Below are 13,375 nucleotides of genomic sequence, written 5' to 3'. Positions count from 1 at the left end.
CATGAATTCAATGGGGTGCTTAATCCTGCAACTAAGTGGTGTGTGTTGCGACATTTGCGGCGGAATCACAGCGATTCCACATCTAAAATCGCAAGACAAAAAAAAAGTTAGACTTACCCAGATTTCCCTGCTTCTTTTCCAGTCCAGCCTCCTGGGATGACGTTTCATCCCATGTGAACTCTGCAGCCAATCACAGGCTGCAGCGGTCACATGACCTGCAACGTCATTCCAGGAGGCCGGACTGCGCGCAGAGAAGAGGGAAGTATGAAAGTTTTTGGTTTTTTTTCCCCGAAGCTGCTTTACGCAGCAGAAGTTCAGCCGGAAAAACGCACCACAATGCAGTGCGATTTTTCGGACGGCATTTCCTGCGGTTTTCAGGGTGGATACTCTGCGAAGCTTGATGCAGCGTATTTGCCCAGAACACACAGTGTGTTCCTACCCTAAAAGACATGTGAACTCAGACTTCGGTTGCTGCTTTCATTTTCCAAAGAGCCTCTGAAAAATAAGAGCTGGAATCCGATTGGTTGCTATGGCAACTGCTCCACTTTTCCATTGCACCAGTTTTGCAAAATTCCCATTATTTACATACATATGAATGGAATTTCTCTATTTTTACAAAGATCTGATCTCCGTAGAAATGAATCCATTTAGTTGAGCCAAAAAGGGGTAATCTGGATTGACAACCATTTACAAAAAACAACATTCATCCAGCAGAAATCCTGCGCCTGCCCAACTTTATTTATAAGAAAAACGATTGACACCAAACAAAATATTAGCATGGTTTATTTCCGTTTTTCTCACATACGAAAATCTCAATACACTTATGCATGATGAACAATCCTTGGCAATACACAGAACATTGGAGATATTACAGATGAGGAAGCCTTTGGTAATTTCTTGGAGGAAAAAAAAAAATCCAATTCCCTATAAAGTTAGTGGGAAACATGGCAATGATAATAGAAAAAAAATGAATATAGAGAAATACAAATGGCTCCTTTGGTAAAATCTTTGCGCAATTGTTGTAGGTGTCCGGATAACGGAACGCTGCCGCCATTATACACAGTGCGGTGAAAGTATAAGACGCTTCCTTGCTGGGTGTTTTGGTGGCAATAAAGGCACATAACCCGCATTGCCGAAAATGGCAACAAGAAACACTTTGGGCTGTAGTATTAATACAAAAGGTTATTCCTAAAATAGGAGGATGCATAAGATTAGAAAGGCCAATTCTAATGAGATTTAGCACATAAAACAAGGTTTACCAAGACCCTATATTCCCTCATCAAGAAGATGAACTGTAATAAGACGTAACCTACACTTTATAAAAATGACCTAAGCCGAGAATTCCAGGTTATAACCTCCTACACCCGAGCCGCTATAACAGACCTCGTATATAGGTGTTATCCCATATATAACTGCTTCAGTCAGGTCTGGTTGAGGTCCACTACGTATCTGCTGTACACAATATGGAATCCCACTTGGTATAATAATAAGGCACTAGCACTAAAACTGAATACACATTAAAAGTTTTCCCGATACAACAGTTAAAAATACATATACAATCTGCTGCAAACTTATCCTACAGATTAGCAGATATATTACCCACTCAAGCACAGATGATGATTAATAAATAAGAATAAAAAGGTCTAATTTACAGAAGGCAGAAGATTTAGCTCTAAATCCCTATAATGTAAGACATGACCTGTAGTGTCATTCACTTGGCAAACAGCGAGAATATAGCACATACGCCACGATATCACATAGGGAGGTCATAAGTAAAACGATCAGCGATCTTCTTTAGGTCAACCAACCTTTTTTTTTTGGCCTCTGATTGGCACTACAACATCCATCTATACATACTACACCCCCATAGTGCGTTATCATGACAGAGGGCTATAACTAGCCAAGAGAGAGAAAGAAAACATAAGCAGAGTAAAGGTTGATCGGGCAGTACGTTGTAACAGCACGAAATTGGTTTATGACAGCGATCTACAACCTGTAGCCCACCAATTGTTGAGAAATGCCTACATCAGCATGCTGGGAGTTGTAGTTTTTTTTAACCTTTGGAAAACTGAATGTTACAATTCACAGTTTTACGGCGTGGGATAATTCCATGACAAGTCAGGCACACAAGCATGGTAGGTATGACGTACTGCCAAACAGATTAAGTGGAAATTTGGTAACGCCATTATAAAACCATGGATGAAATTTACGTTTGCAGGAGAAATTAGCAATTTTGGATGAGCAATAAAGCCCAACCTATGCATAAAAGTCAGTAATATACATTTTCCTGCATGGATTTCTATACTGCTCTATCCAGTATAATTGCAATGATCACTTATACAGACAGGTAATGGTTCCTTCTACTTGAGCTGCAAGTTAAAGGGGGTTTTCCAGGAGTCAAATATTAATGGCCTACCTTTAGGATAGGCCATCAATGTTTGAATGGTGGGAATCTGACAATCAGAAGAAATAAGAAGCTGAAGCGATGTGTCCCGTCCTGTGTTTAGGGCCGGGCACGCCGTACATACAAGTGTGGCTGTGCCTGGTACTGCAGCTCAGCTGCCCATAGGGATGAGCCTCTGTGCCGGAGTAAACAATAAAGGGGCCACCAACGCCGTTCTTTCATTCTGCTGTTGGTGAGGATCCCAGGGGGTCAATATTTAACTTCCGAAAACCACTTTGAACTTCGTTCACATTGCCATCAAATATTGTAGGGGTTGCTTAGTTTAAAAAATAAAAAAAAGTACACTACTCGGTGTAAGACTAGCTTATAAGGATCTGTCACAAATGACACGGAGTGATCTAGCTCAGCAGTTATTGGTTATTAACGCCAAAAGGGTTGCGGAGACTCCCATCATTGTACTGCCTATCTGAAAACGGGGGAAATATTATGGGACTGCACTGAAGGTCTCTATACACCGATTGTATAACCTGGTTACATCTCACCCAGATATAGGAGTGCGAGTTCAAAATAGTGGGCCCATATTCAGAGATGCCAACGCTAAGACCTACTCATGTAAAGTAAAGTGGCACAGATTATGCCTAATAGAAAAATTCATCCTGATTTCAGTATTGCTTCAGGCAATGGGAGAACAAAAAAAGAACACATCAAGGCACCCCTTTATCTTTTCTAAAAGAGACGGTAAACCTCTGTCCCCCTCCACCCCCTTCCACTGATCGTAAAGGGGCCATATGTCACAGCTTTTTATTAAGCAACCAAATAAAAACCAACACCACATAGTGGTGAAAGGAGATTTTGCTGTTTCCAGCAGCACAATAAAAAAAAAAAGGTTTAAAAACAAGAATTCTACCAAATAATACAGATATGAGCAAAAAAAAAATACGAGCGGAGTCGCAATACAACTTGTACAAGTCCCAAACAGGAGAAGTTTATGATGGAATTGAAATTCCTATGTCATTTGTATCATGCAAAGTGCCTAGTAGCTGTTCTCATGCCCGGCCAAGATGTACAGGTTGCTGTGAGCTGTAGGGTTTGATGTCGGCCTGCTTTCCAAGACGACGACCCTGTAAAGAGATGGAGACATTGTAAAACCATGTTTGCACATAGTGTAAGAAAAAAAAAAGAAAGGTTAATAGATGCAGACAGTCCGTATATTGGTTAAAGAATATACAAACCACTATTGCAAATGGAACTGATGTCATTAATTAAAGTCATAGCAGCTCAATTGAGGTGCCCTATCATTTTCTGGGAAAGCTAGGTGTGAATCAATATGGCTGACATTATACAGCAGGGTTCAGCAGCCTCCGGCACCCCATCTATTGTGAAACTACAACTCCCAGAATGCCCGAAAAGCCTTTGGTTGTTAGGGCATGATGGGAGTTGTAGTTTCACAACAGCTGGAGTGCCGAAAGTTGCCTACCCCTGTTACACACCATCTACAGAGATGGTCAACTCAGCTGTCCCAGACTCCTAAATGTGATAACTTACTGGACAGGTGGGTGACAACCTTTGCAGGGGCTGTAATGGCGGCTATATTGGTTGTTACCCCTCCACATACACCATCAGAGACCGACTGTAATGTTACTTTTGGCAGTAAAATCATCTACCAATAAACTGATAATTCGAAGTCAGGGCTTTTCTTGTCTGCCTTCAATGTCCTTGGTATCTATGGCTTTGCAGGGTAAGAAAGAGATCCTCTGGAGCAGTGTAAGGGTATGTTCACACGGCTTATTCGCAGCCATTTTTCGGCTCATATATGCCTCCAAACATCTGCCCATTGATTTCAATGGGAAACCGGCGTTTCGTTCCTACGGGGCGGTTTTTTACACGGCCGTTTTTAAAAATGGCGCGTAAAAAAACGCCCCGTAATAAAGAAATGCATGTCACTTCTTGAGCCGTTTTTCATGGTCTCAACAGAAAAACAGATCCAAAAACGGCCGTAAAAAACACCTAAAAAAACCAGAGGCGCTTTTCCATTGATAACAGCCACATATGTTGCAGCCGTTTTTTATTAAGAGTGTGAACATGCCCCAAGTGAGGGAAATTTAACCACCAGTGTTCCCAGCTCTCCAGTAGAAGGCCCTGCCATGCAGCTTCCTAGATCTCACTTTCCTAGAGCTCTGCTAGTGCGAGGGATTTTGAGATGAACTGAAGTCACACCGGACTGAGTGCTGTAAGACTGGTGAGAGATGCACATCCTATATAACAACCGTAATGCGAAAAGGAGAGTTCTCTTTTAGAAATTGGGACGGATTATTTTTGTTAGATTCCATACATGACACATAACTACTAGATTTACCTGTCTGATCCTAGCAGGCGAAAGACTCTGGATTCATCAGATATCTCCTGTGTAACCTTAAAAAAGAAAAAAGGTTAAAAAACACAAAATGAATTCACACGACAAGGACACAACTCAGTGCTAGCACATCATGGGTTACATTGCTTGTAACTGGATTAGCCTAGCCAGGATTTCTGGAAAATGTAAAACTAAAACCCATTAACCAAAGATTATATGTTTTACCTGGTTGCAACAGGATTGCAAAGTGTGGACTAAACCAAAACATCCGCTCAGAAAAAAATTAAACAACACGATTTATGCTAAAATGAAAAAACAAAAAACGGAATACGACGCTATAAAATGCCCTCACCTCATTGGATTTAAAGTTCTTTCCCTGCATGCCGTGTTTCCAGAACGCCAAAACACTGTCCTGCAGGCAGACTGGGGGGGGGGGGGGGGGGGGGAGACAATACATAAAAAGATAAGAAAGTTTTTATTCGAGTCACATCACTACTAATATGTTCATTGATTGAGGTCCAGCACTCACCTACAGACTCGATCTGAAAGTTAAAGCTGAGTTCGGAGGCCAGCTTTTTACTGGATTTAAGTTTTCCCTGAAGGTTCACTATTTTTACATAATCTGAAATGGAAAAAAACAAACAAAAACCAAGAAAAGAATTTAGAAAACATGTACACAACAAAAACTAACACACTAAGGGCTCATGCACTCGACCGTTGTGTACTACAATATCCGATCCATTTTTATTGCGGATAGTTTAATGAACCGTTCATTTCTATGAGGCCACGCATACATCCTTTTTTTTTTTTTTTGCGGATCCGTGTGTCCGTTCCACGATTTAGGAATTAGGTCTTATTATTTTCCGTATATGCGGTCCGTCTCACCCATTCTAGTGTATGGGTCTGCAAACAAAAAAAAACGGACAGTGCATGGAAGCCACTAGGATCCGTGTTTTGCCGTCTCCAAAACGGAAAGCGCCGTGTGCACGAGCCCTAAAAGATATGTTACTAAGTCAGTGAAAGATTTAAAGACTTACGGTCAAGGCAGACCAGCACAGTATCCCTCTCCAGCTGCGTCACATGTATGGCATCAATCTGGTGACCTTCTGCTGAGGGAAAGAAATACGTTAAATGTCAAAATGGATTCTTTTCAAAATACCAAAAATGAGTTCCACCGATAAGGAACTCATGTGCACATTCATTTCAATGGGCCGCTGGGTAATGTTGCTTTTCACACTCAGCGGCAGGATGTACCCTGGCTGTAATACACAGCAACTCTACAGGGTTAAAAAGTCATTTCTTGATCACCAGCTTTCCATGATTCAATAACTGTGCCGTGACCAGCGCGCTATTGAGAACCTATGGCAATCAGAAGCACTAGATATTGTATAAGGAGATTTTATAACATACAGATAGGATATAAAAAGGTTCCAAATGACAATTTGGGGAAGGTTACCTGTGCCAATCTTTGTAAACCAGGAGGACGCTGAGCTGAGGTTGATGGTCTCAAACTGTACAACCTGATTGGCTTCTACACCTTTGCTGACAGCTACACACACCATAGGGTACTCCTGCTCCGGTATTACCAACATTTCAAAGACCTTCAATGGACTCGGAAGAGGAAAGTCGAAGTGCTGGAAAACAAAAAGATGAAGACATGGCTTTAAAAGATGAACAGTGTTGGCAGTATGTGTGGAAGAGAGAAGTGGATAAACCATTTTTACAGACATTGTCCCACTGGAAATAATCGATTGAGGAGGTCCCCATCAAATCGATGTGATCAATGGAGAAAACGACAGTGTAAATGAATAAATATGCACCGATCTCAATTTATATGGACTTTGCTCTAGCTAGTTTGTGTCTATTCATAAAATAAATAGATATACAGTACAAGGACTACTGAGTATTAAAAGGGTTGTCTGGAGAGATAAAATGTATAGCCTATCCTCATGATAGGCCATCAATATCTGATCAGTGAGAGTCCGACTCTCGGCACCCATGCCGATCAGCTGTTATGAAAGGGCCGCGGTGCTTGGCCAAGATCAGCTTCCCCTACATTCCTTCTACTGCTTCGGGCCCAAGGGGAGGGAAAGCCGGGCGAGGGCCCAAGGGGAGGGAAAGCCGGGCGAGGGCCCAAGGGGAGGGAAAGCAGGGCGACCTGAGGATAGGCCATACATTTTATCTCTCCAGAAATACACCTTAAAAGGCGTTTTCTGAGATTTTCTATTGGTGGCTCATCCTTAGGATAGGCCATCAATGCATGATCCGTGAGGGCATCAACTCTCGGATCCCCACTGATCTGCAGATTAAAAGGAGCAGTGGCGCTCGCTGGAGCACTGCGGCCCTTTCTCGGATATACTTGACATACTAATGTGGCTGTTCTGGTTGTCATTAATACATACAGATACTTATACCAAAAATAATACAATGGGAGCCGGTAATGAATTTATGCATCAGGATACAAACCCGTATCAACATGAACTTCTGCATGGGCTCATACCACTGCAATAGCACTATGCCAGATGGCAGTGCCCCACAAAGATACTTGTGGCCTGTATACGGGTTTCTTACTGTATGGGGGGAAAAAAAACAAAAAGACACAAGAAATCACTAGGTTATTAAATACTTTCTTTATCAGTTTCTTTCACATTAAATGTATTTTATCTTAAGCTGACCATAGACACAACGGTGATAGTCAAAGGAGTATTTTGGTTTTATGTAACAGTATATGATCGGCGGGGTCAGACATCCCGGACCGATTAGCTGTTCTGGCTGCCTCCGGGCACCGGAGGTTATGCATAACACCCGATGCCCAGAGGCAGCCGGAACGGCTGATCGGTGCAGGGTCTGGGTGTCGAACCCCCACCGATCATATACAGATAACCCATCCTGTGGATAGGTCATCAGTATGACCTACAACATTATATAATGAAAGGTTCTGCAACTTTCTATTATACTTTGTGATTTAATTCCTCACCATTTTTAACGCCTCTGTTTGCTGTCTGTTAAGGAAAACATCTTGTAGCTATAATGCAAAATCATCTACCCAATAGTCACAAATATTAGATCACTGGCAGGATCAGGGGAATACTGGGCTGTCTATGGTCAGGTATAGTCACAGCGTGTCAACTTGAACCATCTCTGGCTGGGGCTACATGTGTGAAACAGGTCATTCCATGGTGCTCTTTCCTAAATCTACTTAAGAGCTACACGTTCTAAAGCAACAACGTTTTCTTCTATCAAATGGGGCCACGTGCACTTAGAGAACAAGGCATGCTCCCGGACTAACTCTGATGAACGGGGGGTGTCCTAAACACTATCACTTGTGCAAACACAGCTTTAAAGGGGTTCTCTGGTATAGAAAAACAAATTTCAAACATTCAATTAGGGCATTCTGAATCTCTCGTTCTGGATGACCCAGAACTTCCTTACATTACACGGATAGCTCATTGGTTTAAATGAGAACTGTGTAATGCTTTATTTCCCCTGAGGTGGCGCTGCACGTAAACTGAACACTTTCTGCCGGGTTCCAGCACAGAATACAGCTGATCGCTGGAAGTCCAAGCAGCGTCCTGTAATCAGCTTATTGTTGGGGGACCCTTTTAACGAGAATTAATTGTTCAAAGTGGACAGCTTTTTTTAATGAATAATCCTTTGTTACATTGGCATTATTATTATTATTTTTTAACCCCTTAGTGACCACTAATACGCCTTTTCACGTCGGTCACTAATGGGCTTTAGGCTAGGCTGACGCCTTTTCACGTCAGCCTAGTCTAAGTCCTGCACGGGTCTCCCGTGCAGGCTGGAGCCGGGGCTCTGCTGTCTGATGACAGCTGAGCTCCTGCTCCAACGCCCGCGATCGAAGTTTACTTCGATCGCGGCCGTTTAACCCGTTAAATGCCGCCGTCAATAGCGACCGCGGCATTTAACTTTGTTTACAGAGGGAGTGAGCTCCCTCTGTCACCCATCGGCGGCCCGCGAATGAAATCGCGGGTCTCCGATGGGGTGTCATGGCAGCCGGGGGCTTGATAAAAGCCCCCAGGTCTGCCCTGGACATATGCCTGTTAGGACGCGCCGGAGGCACGTCCTAACAGATTGCCTGTCAGATTTACACTGACAGGCAATAATGCTCTGGTATACGAAGTATACCAGAGCATTATAGCAGCGATCGGAATATCGCACAGTAAAGTCCCCTAGTGGGACTAATAAAATAAGTCATCAAAGTGAAATAAATATTATTAATAAAAAGTACAGTAAAAAAATAAATAAAACAATTTTTTTCCATAAAAAGTGGTTTTATTTAGTAAAAGTGTAAAAAAAAAAAAAAAAGTACACATATGTGGTATCGCCGCGACCGTAATGACTCCATTAATAAAGTTAATATGTAATTTAAACCGCAAAGTGAACACCGTAAAAAAAAAACCGCAAAAAACAATGGCGAAAGTGCATTTTTTTTCCATTGCCCCACAAAAAAGTCATAATAAAAATGAATCAATAAGTCCCATGTACCCCAAAACAGTACCAATCAAAACTACGTCTTGTCCCGCAGAAAACAAGCCCAAAAAATCACTACATTGATGGAAAAATAAAAAAATTACAGCTCTTGGAAAGCGACGATGCAAAAGCAAATAATTTTAGTTCAAAAGTGTTTTTATTGTGCAAAAGTCGTAAAACATAAAAAAACCTCTACATATGTGGTATCGCCGTAATCGTAGCGACCCATAGAATAAAGGTAACATGTTATTTACGTCGCATAGTGAACGGCGCCAATTTAAAAACGCATAGAACAATGGCGGAATTTCAGTTTTTTTTTATAATCCCCCCCCAAAAGGGTTAATAAAAGTTAATATAAAAATTATATGTACCCAAAAATGGTGCTATTAAAAAGCTCAACTAATCCCGCAAAAAACAAGTCCTCATACAGCTATGTAGACGAAAAAATAAAAACGTTATAGCTCTTTGAATGAGACTATAGAAAAACGAATAAAATAGCTTGGTCATTAGGGCCTAAAATGGGCTGGTCACTAAGGGGTTAAGGAGATGGGAAGCGAGGGAATATAAAAAAAAAAACTATAAAAAAAACTTAATAATTTACTACTACTACTTTAGAAAATGCATGTATAAAATGATAAAATCTGATGACATGTGCAGGCAGCGGCACTTTTCCAATCTGTTGCCCCAAATCTGCTTGGTCTCCTGTGAGCTGCACGGGACAACCATTCCAGTTTCACGAAAAGCTGCTGACATTTAGAATTTTTCCCCTTTTAATTCAGCCATAGAATATTATTAAGCATGAGAATCTCCTACACCAATCTTGTGTCCTTACCAATACAGCACTTGTGGCAGCTCTTGGTATCTGGGATCTTTGCAGTGAGGGCAAACTTCCTGAAAATGGAAATGTTAACAATTTTAGGCCCTTTATCTACTGTTCCATTTCTAGGGATTAGGGCTCTAGATTTAAGAGCCTTTTAGACGATTCGATACTCTTTCGGATAATCGTTAGATTGAGCAAAAGTGATCAATCAGCCCAGGTGTAAACACTGCAAGCGATCGAACGATTAACGATATATCCTTTGTATTCATTGTTTTGAATGAGGGAATTATTATTGTTCGTCTTTCAACGACAAAGCAGTAGGCGTTTGCTTGTTCAGTGTGGAGTGTCCCATAACGGTCGTACATCCCACCAAATGCAGTAATTGGTTAGATGCCAGAAAAGCGACCTAAACACCGATCGCAACAACGACTATTTCAACGAGAATAGATGCAATTAAATAACAATCGTTCGCTACGGAACGACGCGCTAACGAATCGTTATTAATAGTTCGATCGTTACAATTTCTTGGCTCGTCTAAAAGGCCCTTTAATTTTCTACATAGTGGATTGTATAACACAACAACGGGAAAGTTAAAGGGTAACTAAATGTTCAACAAACTTCTGACTTAACATAGTGACATGTCAGAAGTTTTGATTGGTGTGTGTCCGAGCACTGAGACCCCCCATCAATCGCTAAAACTAAACGGCAGGGGTGTTCGGGTGAGCGCTGAGCCGCTTCGTTTCTGTTCGGCTTTTTTCTAAAAGCCGACGTAGCGGAGTACAGGCTCATAGACTTTCTACTGTGCCCGTACTCAGATACATTGATTTCTGGAAAGAGCCGAACAGAAACTAAGCAGCTGAGCGCCCACACGAGCACTTCTGCTGCTTCGTTTTAGCGATTGGTGGGGGTCTCAGTGCTCGGACACACACCAATCAAAACGTCTGACATGTGTCAATGTCATGTCAGAAGTTTGTTGAACATTTAGTTACCCTTTAAGGATATGAAAAGGTAAGAAGGAAAGGAAGTAGAGAGAAAGAAAGAGAAGAAGGAGGAAGGAAAGAGAAGAAGGAGGAAGGAAAGAGAAGAAGGAGGAAGGAAAGAGAAGAAGGAGGAAGGAAAGAGAAGAAGGAGGAAGGAAAGAGAAGAAGGAGGAAGGAAAGAGAAGAAGGAGGAAGGAAAGAGAAGAAGGAGGAAGGAAAGAGAAGGAGGAAGGAAAAGGGAGAAAAAGAAAGAAAGACATGTAGAGAGAGTTTATTTTCTTTACCTGGGTAATATTCTATCCGGAAAGCGATGTGTTTGGATATGGGCAGCCAGTCCAGGCTTTTTGGCTTGCTCAAAGAGACCAATTAGATTGTGTGAATAAAGCTGCAGAGTTTTACCTAAAAAATAAAGAAAAAATAAATAAATATAGATATATTTATATATATCTCCTCTATAAGGTGTGTCCTTACGCTGCACATACACCCACCTTATAGAGATCGCCTTGTCGTGGCAGGTGGGCTCACACGATTTGATCAAAACGTGCGCTAAGAACCTCCCTAGTGTAAGTAGATTCAGCAGCAATGCATATTTATTTATTTATAGTTTTTAGGTGGCATTGGTGTTTGCAGTGTGTGGTCGCCATTTTCTTCTGTGCTATATATTACATATATTCTATATCCAATCTTTAAAAGCAGCCTCTTAACGGGGCAAGTAGGGTACAATTTCGAAACAATGGCATAGTTTCTGTTTCTGCATTTTCTTTTTTTTTTTTTAAGGCGGGATTCACACGACCGGGTCGCGTCCGAGCCCGAGTGCCGGCCGGTAAAATCGGCCATTCTGCCCGGCCGGTTTGCATAAAGTTATGCATCCGTGCCGGGCCGGGCAGATCCGGACAGTGACATCATCGGCAACTCCTGAAGGGGAATCCCCATGTGTTCGGGGATTCCGCTTCAGGAGTTTCCCCTGATGTCACTGCCCAGATATGGACAGAGACATCAAGCGCTCTGTCCAGGAGCGGAATCCCCGAACACACAGGGATTCCGCTCCTTCAAGGAGCTAAAGTGCGGCTAGCACATAGCAGAGCGGGGAGATACCTCCCCGCTCTGCTATAGTGGCGTCGCTACAGTAGTAGCAGCCGCAGCAGCAGCTGCTGCAGCTGCTAACAGCGCCATCAAAGGTGTCGCCGGGCCAGGGCGCTTTTAATACAAGCAGGAGAAGGGAGCCAGCGCAGCGCTCCCTTCCACCTGCTGTACACCCCGGCCCTGCCACACCGTGTACAGCGATGCCATTCGTCAGAATGGCATCAACTCCTCCTCCTCACATGCACTCTGCGCTGTGAGGAGGAGATAGAGCGCAAGAGCCGGAAAACCCGGCCGTCACTCGGGACACATCCCGGTGATGGCCGGGTATTACCCGGCCCCATAGACTTCTATGGGAGCCGGGCGGCCGGGTACCCGGGTGAAAATAGAGCATGTCCTATTTTTTGACGGGCGGTTCTCCCGGCCGTCAAAAAATCGGTCGTGTGAATAGCCCCATTAGCGGTCTATTATTCCTAATGCAGCCGGGTGCCGGCCGATTTATGAACGGCCGGCACCCGGCCGGGAAACCCTGCCGTGTGAATGAGGCCTAAATGTTTTGTCAAAGATTAATCGGAGAGAGTACTAGAGCAGCGGTGCTTTGACCTCCTACATGAATAGCAGACAGCGGATAAGGGTGTATTCAGACACTGCAGTTGAGGTGCAGTCACTACCGCATAAATGCATGCAGTTTTACCGTTATTGCTGCGGTTGCGTTATTTTACAGGTAAAACCTTTATTTAAAGGAACAGTGTCACGAAAAAAAAAATGTTTACATCAGTTTGATTTTAGTGCTTTATTAAAAACTTTTGTATTTATTTGTGTGTTTGTGTGTTACTTTTTTCTATTTTTACACTTTTTCTTCCCTATGGGGGCTGCCATTTTTTTTTTCCATTTCTGTATGTGTCGATTAACGACACATACAGACATGGACTACGGCAGCTACAGTCCCATAGTGAATGCGAAAGGGGGCCGTCCATCCACTATGGTGTACGCCGTCTGTGTGGGAACGGCGCATGCGCCGCTCCCACACAGTCCAAGTTGAACTGTGCGCCGTCCGGCGCCATTTTCCTGTAGACCGGAAGTCGCGGCCGGACAGTAAGATTACTACTTCCGGTCGCGGCTTCCGGACTTGTGCACATGGAGCAGCGGCAGCAGACGGAGCGGACGGACCGGAGGGAGCGGCGGCGACTGGAGCAGGTAAGTGATTTCTGTGTATGTAAGTGTTTTACTGTGTGTTTACTAGT

At 43.0% G+C, this 13,375-nt stretch overlaps 1 protein-coding gene across 1 annotated transcript in view; it reads right to left on the bottom strand.

The window, feature by feature from the left end:
* Positions 1-767: 767 nt before the first annotated feature.
* The window catches only part of MAP4K5 (mitogen-activated protein kinase kinase kinase kinase 5), a 97,471-nt gene continuing 84,863 nt past the window's right edge, over positions 768-13,375 (bottom strand). The window contains exons 24-32 of the mRNA XM_075844031.1: positions 11,336-11,450; positions 10,084-10,142; positions 7,224-7,327; positions 6,214-6,391; positions 5,795-5,863; positions 5,287-5,379; positions 5,110-5,180; positions 4,761-4,816; positions 768-3,525 (exon numbers count right to left, since the gene is read on the bottom strand). Coding sequence (XP_075700146.1) covers positions 3,438-3,525; positions 4,761-4,816; positions 5,110-5,180; positions 5,287-5,379; positions 5,795-5,863; positions 6,214-6,391; positions 7,224-7,327; positions 10,084-10,142; positions 11,336-11,450 — 833 coding nt within the window. The 3' untranslated portion in view covers positions 768-3,437. The remainder of the gene's footprint in view (positions 3,526-4,760; positions 4,817-5,109; positions 5,181-5,286; positions 5,380-5,794; positions 5,864-6,213; positions 6,392-7,223; positions 7,328-10,083; positions 10,143-11,335; positions 11,451-13,375) is intronic.

Source organism: Rhinoderma darwinii, chromosome 12 (genome assembly GCF_050947455.1).
Source record: "Rhinoderma darwinii isolate aRhiDar2 chromosome 12, aRhiDar2.hap1, whole genome shotgun sequence".
Taxonomy (NCBI): Eukaryota; Metazoa; Chordata; class Amphibia; order Anura; family Rhinodermatidae; genus Rhinoderma; species Rhinoderma darwinii.
Note: the sequence above shows the minus strand (reverse complement) of the source record. Positions and strands in the feature narration are given on the sequence as shown.